General features: G+C 38.9%; 1 protein-coding gene across 18 annotated transcripts in view; it reads left to right on the forward strand.

Moving 5' to 3' along the window:
* The window catches only part of EP400 (E1A binding protein p400), a 47764-nt gene that overhangs the window by 17763 nt on the left and 13877 nt on the right, over positions 1-16124 (forward strand). For 9 of the 18 annotated variants that reach the window (XM_064727014.1, XM_064727017.1, XM_064727020.1 and 6 more), the window contains 24 exons: positions 193-370; positions 822-958; positions 1114-1283; positions 1714-1888; positions 2272-2408; positions 3028-3214; positions 4131-4297; positions 5150-5304; positions 5821-6069; positions 7123-7287; positions 8054-8221; positions 9413-9504; positions 10204-10502; positions 10935-11137; positions 11236-11405; positions 11617-11813; positions 12286-12397; positions 12904-13047; positions 13354-13512; positions 13733-13816; positions 14378-14509; positions 14631-14675; positions 14783-14936; positions 15420-15661. In XM_064727014.1, coding sequence (XP_064583084.1) covers positions 193-370; positions 822-958; positions 1114-1283; positions 1714-1888; positions 2272-2408; positions 3028-3214; positions 4131-4297; positions 5150-5304; positions 5821-6069; positions 7123-7287; positions 8054-8221; positions 9413-9504; positions 10204-10502; positions 10935-11137; positions 11236-11405; positions 11617-11813; positions 12286-12397; positions 12904-13047; positions 13354-13512; positions 13733-13816; positions 14378-14509; positions 14631-14675; positions 14783-14936; positions 15420-15661 — 3921 coding nt within the window. The remainder of the gene's footprint in view (positions 1-192; positions 371-821; positions 959-1113; positions 1284-1713; positions 1889-2271; positions 2409-3027; positions 3215-4130; positions 4298-5149; positions 5305-5820; positions 6070-7122; positions 7288-8053; positions 8222-9412; positions 9505-10203; positions 10503-10934; positions 11138-11235; positions 11406-11616; positions 11814-12285; positions 12398-12903; positions 13048-13353; positions 13513-13732; positions 13817-14377; positions 14510-14630; positions 14676-14782; positions 14937-15419; positions 15662-16124) is intronic. The other 9 variants (XM_064727027.1, XM_064727028.1, XM_064727029.1 and 6 more) reach the window with 6 other exon arrangements.

Raw genomic sequence — 16124 nt, forward strand, 5'->3', positions numbered from 1 at the left:
GTAAGAATCCCTGTTTTCTGTCACTCTGTGTGCTGATGTTTACATAAAAAAGGTTTTTTTCTTCATTTTTTGTAGCTTTTAGCAAGAAATTCCTTTTTTTTTTTTTTGAGTTAACTTTTGTGAATGTTTATGCTTTATGCCATGCTCTGCGAATTCAACTCAGGAAAAAATACCAAATTATTCACATTACAGGTAAAATACAACACTCCATCACTGCTGTATGGGTCTCTCAGAGAATATCAGAAGATTGGGCTGGATTGGCTGGCAAAGCTGTACAGGAAGAATCTCAATGGCATCCTGGCAGATGAGGCAGGGCTTGGAAAAACAGTGCAAATTATTGCCTTTTTTGCCCATTTGGCTTGTAATGAAGGTAAGCTCTTTTGGCTAACAGTTTTCGACAGGTATTGTGCCAGCATTTTCTTTGTGGATTGTAGACTAGGGTCACTTTTTTTTTCCCTACTGAACCATATCAGGCTTTAGTTAATGATAGGAGTAAGATTGTGTCAGAATAACTTTCTGACATTTTGTGACATAAGTATGACACTATACTTGACTAGTCAAATATAGTGTCTGATCAACCTATTACCCTCTAGAGATTCTTCTGAATTCTTTTAAATTCTTACTAGTAGAGAAAAACCTTACAAATGGTTTAATGACTAGGAGTAGATCAGTAATTAAAATGGCTCTATTTGTTGTTATTTGATCTCACTTTTAATGATTAATTTAATGCAATGCACTTAAAAAATCAAGGGAGAATATGAGCCACATGCCCTGTAAGGAGTCTCTTTCCAGTGTTAACTGCTGTGTTTCCCCTTCTGTAGGGAACTGGGGCCCTCACCTTGTTGTTGTCCGGAGCTGTAACATACTGAAGTGGGAGCTGGAATTGAAACGCTGGTGCCCAGGGTTGAAAATACTTCTCTACTTTGGGAGCCAAAGAGAACTTAGGGCAAAGAGACAGGTGCTGTATTTTGCAACTCTTCCACTGTTCCCTATATATTTAGCCTATATATATCTATCTTATATGTCTTTTCTAATGAAGAAGTAGCTGGTTGTAAGATATTTGAGAGTTCTGCCTTAACTTTTCTGTCTCATCCTTTCTTTCCTTTTCCGTAGGAATGGACAGAACCCAACAGCTTCAATGTGTGCATCACTTCCTACAAGCAGCTGTTCAAAGGCCACACAGCATTCATGAAAATGAGATGGAAATATTTAATAGTAGATGAGATGCAGCAAATCAAGAATATGACTGAGAAACACTGGGAGGCACTTTTCAATCTCCGCAGGTACAGAGCTGAGAATTGATTTCCTGCTGGCAGTGAGTTTTTCTCTTTTCATGTCACACAGTTCTCTTCTTAACAGAAAACTTGATTAAAAAAATCCTCTTGACTTAGTCTACCTGAATTCCTGAGCAATGTGCACCTATAGAGAAGTGCTTTTATTTGAAACAATCAGGATTCAGAGAAATGCTTGAGATCTTTTTGTTTCCACTATCATATCCCTGTAATTCTTCTTTGCTGACATTCTGTGCTCCCAAACAGATTCCCTTATATGTTCTGATACTCTGCAATGAAGAAGCTATTTGGTGATATATTCAAGATTGAAAAGATACTTTATCCTAGGTTTAATTTTATTATATCTACATAATTCTTCTGTGTATCTGACAAACATAAAGGCATAGTAATCAGTCAATTTAAAATCTTCTTCTGTTCACAGCCAGCATCGTTTGCTTCTGATAGACACTCCTTTGCATAACACACTGATGGAGCTGTGGACCATGGTGCATTTTTTGATTCCGGGAATTTCCAGACCTTACCTGGATTTTCCAGTAAAAGCACCCAATGAGGAGAACCAGGATTACTGCCATAAACTGGTCATCAGGTTGCACAGAGTATGTTGGAATTTTTCCTCATATGTCTTACTGAAGGAGTAATGCTGTTAAGGAGAGGAAGAATAAAAATATGTGGCTCAGATCAGAATTTGTGCCTTTTCTTAACACGTAGTACAGAGAATTCTGCTGAAAGCTGAGGGTTCTACTACCAGAAGAATGTGGAGATTTCTTTTAAAAATAATACAATGCTCAGATTTTGAAGCATGACATGCAGAAATTAAAGAGCAAATTAATGTCTATACAACTGTGTGCAATAGCAGAATGATTATATATAGCATATGCAATTTATCACATCAAATCTGTTAGGTGTGAATAAGTTTAGCTTCCTGTTGTAAAGTCTTTGAAGTGAGAATTTTTTTCCTGTCAATTCTGCAACGTTTCAGATGATTCAGCCATTTATTCTGAGGAGATCAAAGAGGGATGTTGAGAAGCAGCTCACAAAGAAGTACGAGCACGTGCTCAAGTGCCGTCTGTCCAGTCGACAAAAAGCCATGTATGAGGATGTCATACTGCAACCAGGGTAAGGGCTTGGGACAGAAAATATAAAATGCTGTCACTTATAGTGCTTAAGCAAGGAAAGAAATGATTGTCATGTGGGGATGTGTTTTAGTGCTTCTCTGAAATTTTCCATTATGACCTGTGAATAAAATGTGATTGCATTATAGACTAGAGTTACAGCAGGTGGTGTAATTTTGTGGTATTTTATGCTGATGTGATAAATGTGCATTTATCTCTGGAACCTAAGAATCCAGTTATGATGGTCAGGTCTTCTGCTGTGTTGTTTTAACATTTGTCTCTAATGAGTGGTTCTTAATTTTTTTAAAGCCCAGAGTTTTTCCTCACTGCCCCCCCTGCCAGTGGTAATTGATAAGTGCAGGGATGAAACAGAAACAAAACAGGGAGAGGATGGGGGGCTGGATAGGTTCTATTTGATTGTAAGGCAGCCCTGGGTCACTTTTCCAAATTTACTTTTGGTACAGTGCTGCTTAGAATGCTGCAGAAGACCTTGGTGAAATCTAAACTTGTTTTAAGACTTCTGCATAACATACTGCATTGCTCATTTTCACCTTGCTGATTTAGGGACACCTCCATGAAAGCTGCACATAAATCAATGTCTTTCTGTATAATTTATTTGGTAGAACCCAGGAAGCCCTCAAAAGTGGGCACTTCATCAGTGTCCTGCATGTCCTGATGCAGCTGCAGAGGATCTGTAACCACCCTGATCTGATAAACCCCCGGCTTTCCAGCTCCTCTTATGTATCAGAGACCCTGGAGTACAGAACAGCCTCTCTGGTGCTGCGAGCCCTGGAAAGGGATATTTGGAAGGTCAGTAGAAAAGTGAAGGGTTTTTTTTCCTCTCTTAGCGCCCTGGCAGAATTTCAGTACTTACTGTTGTTTTGTTATATGTGATAACAAAAGAAGTTTATAAATAGAAGGAATTCACTCTTCCATAACTGTGGCTACTAAGTGTGTTCTTGCTGCATCTCTTTTTTTGTCGTATTGGTTTGAACTTTTCAAGTGGTTTGTAAACAGTAATTTTTCACAAACTACTGGGTCAAAGAGAAATTACCTTTGCTTTTATCATGCTCATGTTTGCAGGAATTTTCCAACACTGAAGTCACTCTGGGTAGCACTGTGTTTATTTATGGCCTTCTGCAATTTTCTTTTTGCTTTTACTAACTGAAGGAACTCTTTTTCACAAAACAGTAAACATTCTGTTACAATGACTAAATTAGTACCCTTCTGTCAATCCATTTGAAGTACCACAATTTCTGTTATTGTTAAACAAGTGATCCCACTCCTTGACATGAAAATATAAAAGAAGTATGAGTAATGGAGCAGCTGACATTTTTTGTTTAATTTTATTTCCATCCTTCATATTTTTCTACTCCTGAATTATAGTTCGGCATTTAAGCTTGAGAGTTAACCTTCAAAGAATTCTATTTAATTCTTTGGAAACTATGATATATGAAGAATTGTTAAATGTGTTTTGCTTTAATTTCCATAACTGGCTAATGATTTAAATTCTTTTTCTTCTAATGCTTAAAATGGGACTGTCAGTTTAAGATTTATTTCCAAGGTTTCTAGAGAGTTTTGGCTAATAATTAATAGCTTATTTCTTAAATTTACACCATTTATTTCAGGTTAAAAAGTAAATATATAGAAATTGAATTCAGCATTGAATGTAAAGAGGACTTAACTATTTGGGACATCACATGAAACAATTTTTTGAAATCCCTAGGAGTCGGACCTGTCTCTTTTTGATCTCATTGGAATGGAAGACAAAATGACTCATTATGAAGCACAAATGTTGCCAAAACAAAAGGTTACTAGAAAGTTGATTGAAGAAATCTACAGCTCCCCTCCACCACCAGCGAGGCCCAACCCAGTGAAGCTCAAACCAAGCAGGTGTGTACACCTACACTCCTCCTAAGCTAGAATTGCAGCAGCAAAGGTGCTTCTGCTGCAATCTTCACTGAGCTCTCTCTGCATCTCTGCTAATGGGATTCACACAAAACCTCAGGCCTACCTTTGCATTTAATTCTTATCTTTTGTGTTTACCTTTGAAAATAAGAATGCTGTTCTTTGAGGCATGCAATTCCATTTGAAGTTTGTTGATGGATTTCCCATAGTCCTTACTTCAGCAGCAGATGAACTTTGTTCTTGAGAATTGTTTATGGCAATTGGGTGTTGTTTTGCAGAATTAGCATGAGGATAATCCAAGACTAAGTTGGGCCTGCAGTGTCAGCTGTGCTCTCACTGTTATGGCAGAGACATATGAAGTTCTATAGCAGTACATTTTTCTAAAGTATTTTTCTTCTAGTGAAGTAGTGTTCTCAAAGTATTGTAGAACTGGTACAAGAGAGCTGCCTGATGACCTGCAGCATGCTGATGTCTCTTTGGACATTATATGGGAGCCCTTTTTTTCAGATATCTTCAGATATATCTTTTCTCAGATATTGACCTAGCCTCTTTAAGATGTTTGCTGCAATTCTGAAGCATCCTGCATTAAACTGGGTGGCAGTGAAAGCTTTTTAAACTCTATGGCAATGAAAGTTTTTTTCTTGGATTCAGCAAAATTACTTTCTACAATGTTGACTTAGGAAGCTTGTGAAGTGATGAGTCTTGCCAGCTTCAGCCATCTACAGGAAGATCAGCATCTGACATGATCTGTTTCTATGTTCCTGCGGTGACAGAGTTTACTTCCAAAGGCCAAACTATGATCTTCCTGTGGAGTTTGACTTTTCCTGCTCTTGCCAGGTTGTTCCAGCCCGTTCAGTATGGTCAGAAGCCCGAGGGCAGGACTGTGGTTTTCCCAAGCACTCAAGTGCAGCGCACGGTGACCACGGCAACGGTGACTCAGCAGGGACAGGTTCGAGGCAGATCCCCCATAGCCACGGTGTCTTCAAATCAAGGTAAGGCACTCAGTGCCACCCTGGTCACCTGCACCTCAGTGTAGACAGATACAAGTTAGTGTGTTTAATAGAACTCCTTTTCCCTCTAGCTTATTGGTGTAGAATACTAATGGCTTAAATATACCAAGAGACTAATTGCCAGTAAAATTCCCCACTAGTTTCTCCAGTATGATCTGCCAGGATAATGCAAAACTAAGCTTTGTGTAACCTGTTAGCATATGGAGTAAATATGCCACAGTATTTAAACCCTGAAGACGTGTAATGTTCTGTCAAAGATGGGAATGTACAGTGCTTCTCTGTATTTATTTAGCCTTTAAACAATGCTTTCCAACTAGATAATGTTGTAAAACTAGGATGGAGTAAGAGGTGTGGCTAGAAATCCCAGTGTGTAAGGACAAAGCCGTTCTTGTAGCCGTTTGATTATCCTGTCGGAAGGTTTCTTTTTAATGCAGGTTGTTTAAAAGAGCGGAGTTAAAACCTCTAACAGCTTGCACAAACAACCCTTATTGATTGCAGCTGCAGCAGCACAGTTTCAGACAACTCAGGCTTCCACCAGTGCTCCAAGACACCAGCCCGCAGCGACCTTCACCACAGCAACTAGCGCAGCCAACCCTGTGAAACCGCGGGGCCAGAGCGCGGCGCCGGCCCCGCAGCCGGGCCAGCCGCAGGCACAGCCACAGCCACAGCCCCCCCCGCACACCATCCAACAGAGTGTGCTGCCTCAGAGGCTCGTACTGACCTCTCAGGCCCAGGCACGGTTGCCTAGTAAGTGGCCTCCCCTTTCAAGGTTTCTCCCACCTTTGTACTACAATGAGGTTAAGTTACTAGGCACCCTAAGATGTGTACAGAATCGTTGTTTTTTTTTCACTCTTCTGATTAGCCTTGCTCAGTACGTTGCTTATGACCAAGGAAAATCGAAAATTGGATAAGAAACAATAGAATTGCTGTGGACATACATTAGCGGTGTCAACTTAATCTCCTATATTTCTGCATGTTTCTTCTGCTGGCAAGACTTCCTTCAGACCAAATGTTTTAGCTCTCTCCTAATTATTCCTTTCATGTTAAACACTAATCCATCTGCTAAAGGCCTCTCTGGCGGAGAGGAGCGTCGCCACTGTTAGGCAGAGAAAAGTGATGAGGCTTTGCTTTAAGGTTGTATGTGCACTGCCTATTAGCATGTGTAGAGAGTACTGAGCACTGATGTATTAATTTTATCTCTGGGGTAATGCACTGCCTTTACAAAAGCTGAATTTTCACACCAGTATTTTCTCAATATCATAAAACTTAATGCTGAAATGACTCTAACCTTTCTGCATTTAAATCACAAAAAGCTTGGTCCTTGCCACTTCAAAGCTTTTTGGTTTGTCTAAATGCAGATTGCTTAAAATAAATCATGTTTCATCAGCAAATTTCGAATGTGTATTTAATGTGCTACGCATAGGAATATTTTAATTTCTTCCTTAAACCTTCCTTCATGCTCTTGAAAAGGCAGTGAAAATCACTTTAATGTCTATACTTGTTCTGTTACAAAGTGTCACATGAGTTTTCAGGTAGCTCTTAACTTTTTTCCTAATGAAAGTGGTAATTTCTAAAATGTTGATGTTCTTACCCTTTAAACAATCAGCTTCTTTCCAGTTTGTCCAACAAATATAGAAAGCAATACCTGCTTAACTTTTATATGACACTTTTGATGCACTAAGTATAATTATGCATGGAAGGCGCTTCAGCACCAGTTTACTAACCAAAATGTAGAATTGTGAATATTGAACAGCTCGCCTCCCACTTTGATTTTTTAATGCCTGTTTCCCTCCTTAACAGGTGGTGAGGTAGTAAAAATAGCCCAGCTGGCTTCTATAGCAGGAGCACAAGGCAGGATTGCTCAGCCAGAGACCCCAGTGACTCTGCAGTTCCAAGGGAACAAGTTCACCTTGTCACACAGCCAGCTCCGCCAGCTCACTGCAGGGCAGCCCCTGCAGCTACAAGGTACTTACTTCAACAAATGAAATTTTCCATTATTCACAATGCTCATGTTTTTATATGGGCACCATGTTCCTTGTTGCTGGAGATTTTTCCATCCGCAGTGCTTCTATTGTCCTGCTCTTCCTATTTTCTGTGAGCCAAGGTAGCTCTGGTTTGAAAAATAGATGCCTATCAGATGAAAGACGTGGTTGTTTCTTTTTCTGTATTGTATTTGAAAAATGTTATTTCCTTTGTTTCCACACCCAAGCAGTGCAGCTAAAGTAAGGTGAGGCATTATTTGATAAATCTCCCTGCTGAGCAGAAGCAGAAAAACTGAGAACATTCTTGGTTTATTCTGAAATTGTGTAAATAATCCTTCAAGATTGGCATTCTTCTGAATTTTTTGCCCTTGTCTGAATGCTCTACCTGCACTATGTTTTGGTCTCAAATCTCCCTTGCTGGTGATGTGTATTGCCAAATTTAGGAGAACTGGCATATCTTCATTCTCTGTGGCCAACTAAATAGAGGGAATGTTAAATGAAGACTTTCTGTTTGATTGGATTTTGTCCAAATTCTATATAAATACCTAGATTAGAATGATACCCCTATGACACAAAACTCCTCTTCAGCTATGAGTACTTGGGTGTTTCCCTCCTTTTTGGCAGATTGGTGTAATGAGCATGTCTGGTAGAATTTGAAACAGTAATTATCAGCTTGTAACACTAATAGATTTTGCTAGAGAACACAAATTCTTTTCCACCCTAATGTGTGTTAAAATCCTCCCCTGCAGGAAGTGTCCTTCAGATTGTGTCAGCCCCTGGGCAGCAGTACCTGAGGCCTCAGGGCCCTGTGGTCATGCAGACAGTTTCCCAAGCAGGAACTGTGCAGAATGCCCTGAATGCTTTAGGAAACCAGCACCAGGCAGGTGGCCCAGCTTCCACTGCAGTCACACAGCAAGGTGGGTTCTCCAGCCTGAAGAAATGTCTCTGTCTAAATATTTAATTGTTTAAATCACATTCATATATAACTCTAAATTGTTGCGGATCATAATTCTCTAAGCTGAGCTCAGAAATGGGTAAACTATGAGGCAAATCCTTCCAGTTTGTATTTGGTGTGTGCTGGAGTTTAAAGAAAATTTTAGGAGAGCGAACTTAGGAGAGTATATAACTTAATTATAGATTTTTTTTTTACCCATTTTGCCTTTGGTCAAATTTTTTTTGGGGAAAAAAAAATTTGAAATACTTTGCTAATTTTTGCAAGGAAAAATCAAAGGCGATAATTTTTTATACTGGCAGAGAATGTCCAGTGGTTGTCTCCATTTTTCCACATTGATTTTGCTTTTGTGTAAATTCTTTCACTTTTCTAGCTGATCAAGGTACAGTTTTCCATTTCCCTCTGCAAATGTTGCTTAGGTATTTGGTGCCTTGCTGTAAATGTGATCAGTTCCTTGCTTAAAAACACAACCAAGATGTTGACAGAAATAATGGAGAAATTAATGCATTTACAACAAAACAGCAGATTATTAAATGAAGATAACACTGGGAGTTCATTCTCTGAAAATGGCCATCTGCTGTAATTTTCTTGGGATATAAAAAACCATTTTTTCAAAATGGTGTGATGCTCTTACAGTGTAGTTAAATGTCTGGGTAAACATCTGCTAATAGTTGAAATCACAAGAATGCTACTGAGATTCCATCATATGTTTTCACCAATTTGTAGATACACTCAAATGTGTTTTCTGAAAAATCTTAGATGATTTGTTCAAGAAAAGTTAAAACAATCTTTTTCTGAATTAGAACATTTTCTATTTTCTATTGTGTTCATATTAACATTTTCTGAATGTCAATGTGTATTGCACTGTGCATGACATTTTGAATAAAGTACAAATGGAGCAGAGCACTTTGCTTTGTACAAAGCAAAATAAAATTCCATTGATCTATCTTGGATTTTTGTGGGAACAGTTCATGTGAATATCTGTCAGAGATCTGATGTATAACAAAGTACAAATTTGCAATACTCAATGGACATTTAGATTAAAAATTTGTCTGCAGCAATGATGTGTTACAGCTATGAAATGTCTACTTATTGAAAATAATAAAGAGACCAATTTTCAGATGAATAAATATATAAACACAAGGTTTATCCTCAGTTTGTATTCCAGGTAGAGCTGCAGTTACTAACTTGCCATCTGGTGACATGGGAGCAGTGTTAAAACCAGCACCTTTGCATGGACAGTCACAGGTACTCAATTTTTATTTTCTTGTGGAAACACCACTTTTCAGAATCATAAGTAAGTCTTTGTAATAGTTGAAAGCTGTAATTTGCAGAGCTGGAATTAATTAGGGACTTTGATGATTATAGAGTAGATAAATATCCCAACTTCTGTCCACATTTCAGGTTGAGATCTGACATATTTGTAATCCATAGATAAAATAATCTGGTGTATAAAGGTAGCTGACAGCTTTCTTGTGCTGTGATAGACATGTTCTTGTAACTGTAATGGACTTTAATTATGTAGTAATGCATAAATAAAGAAATCATGTGGGTTTTTTGTGTTTTGAACATAACTGGGCAAATTTTTATAGATTTCTAATCTTAACAAGATTTTGGATAAGATACTCAAGCAACTTACCAAGTGCAGGGAAACATCAAGAATATATCAAAAGCTATGAAAATACACCTTTAAAAAGCAAGAAGATACTAAACTAAGGTAGAATTGACTCTTTAATAGGAACTGAATTCAGCTGTAGTCTTCAGATTTTATCTGAAATTTATACCTTTAATAATTGCTCTAAGTAGTAATTCTGCTTTAGGATCTGTACTCTGATCCTGATAGTTCCTAAAGAAACTCAAATAGATTCTAAAGAACCTCAAATCCCTCATGTATTGTTACTGTGGGGAGCAGCAGATGTGGTTTTCATTCCCCTTCTCTTGGCCAAGGAGACGTTTGAGGAGAAGAACCGGCTCTTGAAGGAGCGCCTGGACCGGATCTTCTCGGGCAACGAGCGCCGCTGCTCGCGGGCGCCGGTGTACGGCCGGGACGTGCTGAGGGCTTGCTCCCTGGCTGGGGACACCAAGGCCTCCCAGCTGCCTTCCAGTCAGGCCAACAGCTGGAGGTGGGCTGGCTTTGTCAACTGCTGCCTTTCCTCAAGTGCCTGCGGAGGCCCAAGTAACCCCTTGAGGGAGATGATCCTGGGGTTGGTTCAGCAACAGGAATCTCTAAAGGATCTTGTTGACAGGTAATGTGTGACCCTGCCTGACAAACCTCTACACATCTAGTTGTTTCTAAAACACTTCTCAACAAGGCTTAAAACCTTGTTTCTGTTGATGAGCTTATTTGGTTTAGACTGGTTTATTTAGCAGTAGATGATGTACAGCACAGAAGCAAAAATATGTCACTTCCTGTTTCCTTTGGATCTTTATAAATGTTTTCAGTGCCTCTTGCCTAATTTCAAGCCCAAGTTCAGCTCACTTAGACTTTTATTCTTATGCTTTTGGATTTATTTGAATAGGTACCACTTAGACCCAACTAACAAGAGTTAAGACCCAGATATGCAGGTAGAAGCTGGTTTAGCCAAGCCTGACTTTCATTGCTGTGCCTGTGATTATTGATGATCATTTTGTGTGTAGCTTTTTAAGTCAGTGTTGCCTTGTTTTGATGCTTTTCACAGGGCTCTCTTCGTGTTGCCAGCTGCAGTTGCTGCTCCCCCATGTTTCTATGTAGCAAATCCTCCCCCTTCATACAGTCACAGACTGAAACTCCTTAAGCACAGCCTGAGGCAGAAGGCAGCTCCACACTTGCATCAGTTGCAGCAGCTGACAACTCCTCACTTGCTGCAGTTCCCTGACCTCCGGCTGGTGCAGTATGACTCAGGTAAGGGACATTTGCTGACAAGATTTCAGTCATTTCCTCTATCACTTGCATGGAATTTCTCTATAAAACCACTATTGGTTTTTCTGTTTGAATTATAGGAAAATTAGAAGCTCTTGCTGTGTTGCTTCAGAAGTTGAAATCTGAAGGGCGCCGTGTGCTGATTTTGTCACAGATGATTCTGATGCTGGACATACTGGAGTTGTTCCTGAATTTCCATTTCCTCACCTTTGTGAGGATTGATGAATATGCCAACCAGGAGCAACGGCAGGTAAGTGTGCCCTGCCAGCTGCCTACTGGTACAGCAATAAGTGCTGCTCAGGCTTTTATACACTACGGCAGAGAAAAGAAATTTACCTCATTTTGTATTCAATTTGAATACAAAATGTTTTTATCCCTTTTTTAAATTAGGCTGTAGTGAATTTGATTTGGTATTTTATTTTGGTGTTTATTTAGTCCTTGCTTTTATTCTGTTTATGTAGGAGCTGATGAAGATTTTCAACAGAGACAAGCGCATTTTCTGTGCCATCCTCTCCTCTCACAGCCGTTCCACAGGAGTCAATCTTGTCGAGGCAGACACTGTTGTGTTCTATGACAATGATCTGAACCCAGTGATGGATGCAAAAGCTCAGGAGTGGTGTGACAGAATTGGGAGATGTAAAGATATCCATATATACAGGTGATGACAGTCAACATCTGCTCTTTAACATGTTTTAATGTGAGGTTACTTCAGAGGGTGCTGCCCTGGATGATCTGGAATAAAGTGGAAACAGTGCTGAAAACCACTTCCCTTCAATAAAAAAATGGCAGAGTATTCTATGAAAAAGTGAGGGGGGGGTTTAACACCAAATGTAGTAAATTAATCATGCCTGCATGAGTTTTGTGTGTTAGTCTACATGGAATTTTTGAAGAGATCCTTTTCATTATTGATTTTCTTTTTTTTTAAATTACATAAATTATTAAAAGAAAACTCTAAAGTAAAGGTGGTAGTGTGTTTTTTTCAGGGCCTGCAACATAATTTAAAAAACTCCTAGATACTACCACATTTTAAACATTTAGTGGTATTCTCTAAGGACAGTTTGTCTTTTTGTTTCTGAAAGCTGGTTTGGAAATGACTTACCAGATTTCTATTGTTTTTTCCATTTTTTTAGGCTTGTCAGTGGTAATTCTGTGGAGGAGAAACTTTTGAAAAATGGCACAAAAGACTTGATCAGAGAAGTGGCTGCTCAGGGAAATGACTATTCAATGGCCTTTTTAACACAGGTAAGTTAATATTCAGAATGCATTGAAACACCCATGTTGCAGTGTTTATTAAATTCAAGCAGCTGTGTTGGAGTGTTTAATAGCAGTTTAGTAGAAATCTGTCTGGGCTAGAATTAATAAGGAGGCATATTGGATTTCATGATTGCTTGAACTCTCAGTGTTGGGGCCACATTCTTTCAAATATTGTCCATCTGTTTTGTTCTGTTATTTGCATAGTGATGCACAGACATCACCCATGACTTAATATATTGTGGTTTCTTCACCCTCCTGCAAAATTTTGCAGAGTTTGTAAGGGTGAAGGTCTCAACAGCTTTAAAAATGTGAAATAAGTTTAATAAATGTGGATATTTAGAGAGCTAGGCTCTGAATTGCTGCTCTGAAAATAGATGAGACAGTGACTGCACTGGTGAAGCCAGGCTATCCTGGCTGGCACTCCTGATATAGAAAAGAAATAGCATGTTCCCAAAAACTGAATGTATTTCTCATTTTTCTTTCTATTTACCAAGCAAACTATTCAGGAATTGTTTGAGGTTCATTCTCCTATGGAGGATTCTGGATTTAGAGTGAAAGCAGAAGAATTTGTAGTACTTTCTCAAGAGCCGTCTCCAGCAGAAAATATTTCACCTAAAGTTGCAAGACCATTCATAGAGGTAATGATCAACACACACATTAAAAATACAGCTGTGCAACACTAGTATTAAACAGCTGACTAATCCCATTTTATTTGGGTAAATTCTGTCAGTCTCTTTTTCTTGTAGTTTTATGCTCTGTTGTCATTTGCCTTGTGACAAAACTTCCAAAAACCCAAAGCTGAGTTTTATAATTTCTGGGACTGTTTCTCTTGCTGCAGCAGAGACTTAGTCCAGAAATTTGTGTTGCATTTCAGTGACTCCTTATGGAGTTCCTTTCCATATTTTTGAAGTCTTAATTATTTTTAAAATCTATCTCTCTGAAAGGCCCTCAACAGCATTGAACGAGAAGATGAGGAGTCAAATGATCATATACAAGAAACAGGATCTGAGTCAAGCATTGAACCTTTAATCTCAGAGCTCTGTGAGACAAAATACAATGAAGAGCCCTCACAGCTGCAGGAGTTAGTTGCTGTTGTGGATCAGGTACCATGACTTCCCTTGAATGTAATGTTTAGTTCAAATGTTTCAATTTCTTTGCAGTCTGACCTTAAAGCAACTTTGTTGTTTCTCCCATTAAATGGAAGGGAGCTCTCCCACTGCTTTAGAGTGTTAAGATGAGTTTGAAGGAGAGCTTTGATATTTCATGTAATGTTTCTTTTATTATCCTCAAAGTAACATTTTGTCCCTTTGATACTTCCCTCAGCTGACTCCAATTGAGAAGTATGCTTTGAATTATCTGGAGCTCTTCCACGGTTCAGTTGATGACAATGAGCCACGGTTGAGTGAGGTAAAACAAATCTTTCTTTGCCATGTTATTCTGCCACAGAACAACATTTATTATATTTTCAATATGAAATGGAAGTTTCTCCAATGATGTGGAATATATTGTAGGCACTTCTGTGATCTTTTCTTGCTATACCTTATGAACAGCGTAATGGCTTACAGAGACCTCATTATTTTGGGATTCTGTGGTTTAAGCAGGTGTCAGTTCTTAATTTCTTTTTTATAAAATGGGAATTGCTTTCAGCCAGGCTCAGCAAATATTTGTTGTACTCCATTGATAGCAGGAGAAAAAATTTCATTAGTTTTAGTGAGCCTGTGTTCTGGTTGTCTTCATTGTTTAACTGAAATTCTTTGATTGCTTTATATTGATGGTTTTAAAACCCTCCACAAAGACCAATAAATATCTTCTAAATGGCTGGGAAAGTATTTGTTAAGAAATTGCTGTAAGATTCCTGTATCTGAAAATGTCAGAGTTCAAGGCATTTATCCATAGAATTACAAATTGATGATTTCTAATCTGGTGTTTTGCTGTATAAAGTTTCTAAGCAGTCTGACTTGAATCTAGATGGAACTGAAAACTGCAAAGAAAGCCTGGGAAGTCCAGCATATGAAGGAGTTAAAGGAAAGAGAGCAAAAAATGCTTTGGGAGGATGAAGAGGAACTTCTCACCTACACTCGGGAGGATGCGTACAACAAAGTAATTGCTGATTAGTCTTGTTTTTTCTAAATAGTTATTTCTTAACAGTTAGTCTGAGAATACCTTTACCCTTCAGGTTTCAGTTAGATCATTTGAATTATGTTCTCTTTTTGTTGTGTAGGAATATGTCTATGAAGGTCCAGATGGACAAACTGAAATTATGCCAGTAAGTAAAAGTAACACAAGGCAGCCTAACCAGGCTTTTTATTTTATGAAACAATAAGGTCAGTGGAGAGTTAACATTGCAGTAATTACAGACTTTATTCTGTGCAGCTCTGGACTCCTCCTACTCCACCTCAGGATGACAATGATATCTACATAGATTCTGTTATGTGCCTGATGTATGATACCACCCCTATTCCAGAGTCAAAATTGCCTCCAGTTTATGTCAGGAAGGAGCGTAAACGACACAAAACAGATCCCTCTGGTGAGTGCATGCTCAAAACTGTTCTGGGATTTATTGCTGAAAGTTCAAAAAATCAGTGGGGTTTTCGTGCCTCCTGTATGTTCAGAATGCATTGAAACACCCATGTTTCTATGTTTAATAAATTCAAGCATCTGTGTTGGAGTCTGGTCCTGTAAAGATCAAATCTGCATGTTTGAAGGGATGAAAATTCTTGTCCCACCATGGCCTTGAAGCAGTGGAATCACTGAAAGGCCCAGTTCTTATGGTGTGTCTTCTCTTTAGACATAAAGATATTCTTTAAAGGACAGTTTTAGACAGCAGATATTCTACTTTGTGAGCTAGGACAGGGCTGGTCTTACTTTATAACAGGCTCTGTTTAGTTCCTGGCAGTGCTTTTCAGAGGCAGTGGGGAGTACTCTGTACATGTATGAGCATTTTGCAGCTGTAGGCAGAGGAATCAAAGGCTGACAGTATCTGCCAATAATGCTTTATGTTTTGTCTTAGCAGCAGGTAGAAAGAAGAAGCAACGTCATGGGGAGACAGTTATCCCACCTCGTTCGCTCTTTGATCGAGCGACTCCAGGAATGTTGAAAATGCGCCGGGAGGGCAAAGAGCAAAAGAAGAACATCTTGTTGAAACAACAGACACAGTTTGCAAAGCCTTTGCCAACTCTTGTCAAACCAGCTACTGAGGCTGGACAGGATAATCCAGAGTGGTTGATCAGTGAAGACTGGGCACTTCTGCAGGTCAGATGATACCTGCAACTTCTGCTGTCATTATGTTTTTATTTCTGCACTTTATCTCTTCAAGGTTATTTCTAATTCTTAGTGGCAATTTGCTGTCATAACTTGGAACAGCTTGCCTGTCATTTGTGCTCCTCTAAGGAGAAATTAAAGGCTAAAGTACAAAATGTATGATTAAGCTCTATTGTTGTTTTAGAAGCCACTTACTATTATTCAGATTAGTTGTGCTGGCTGGACCCTGGATAATGCAGCTAAGGTTCTTCCCACCTTTGAGGGGGGAGCAGCATTTGAAGAGCAGCTCCCTGTTGTGGTATTTTCAGAGACCCCTGTCGAAGGGAGGAATGATCAATCTGACTCCATGTTCTTAGAAGGCTAATTTATTATTTTATGTTACTATATTATATAAAAGAATACTATACTAAACTGTACTAAAGAATAGAGAAAGGATACAGACAGAAAGCTAAAA

This window comes from Zonotrichia leucophrys, chromosome 15, assembly GCF_028769735.1.
Source record: "Zonotrichia leucophrys gambelii isolate GWCS_2022_RI chromosome 15, RI_Zleu_2.0, whole genome shotgun sequence".
In the NCBI taxonomy this organism is placed as follows: domain Eukaryota; kingdom Metazoa; phylum Chordata; class Aves; order Passeriformes; family Passerellidae; genus Zonotrichia; species Zonotrichia leucophrys.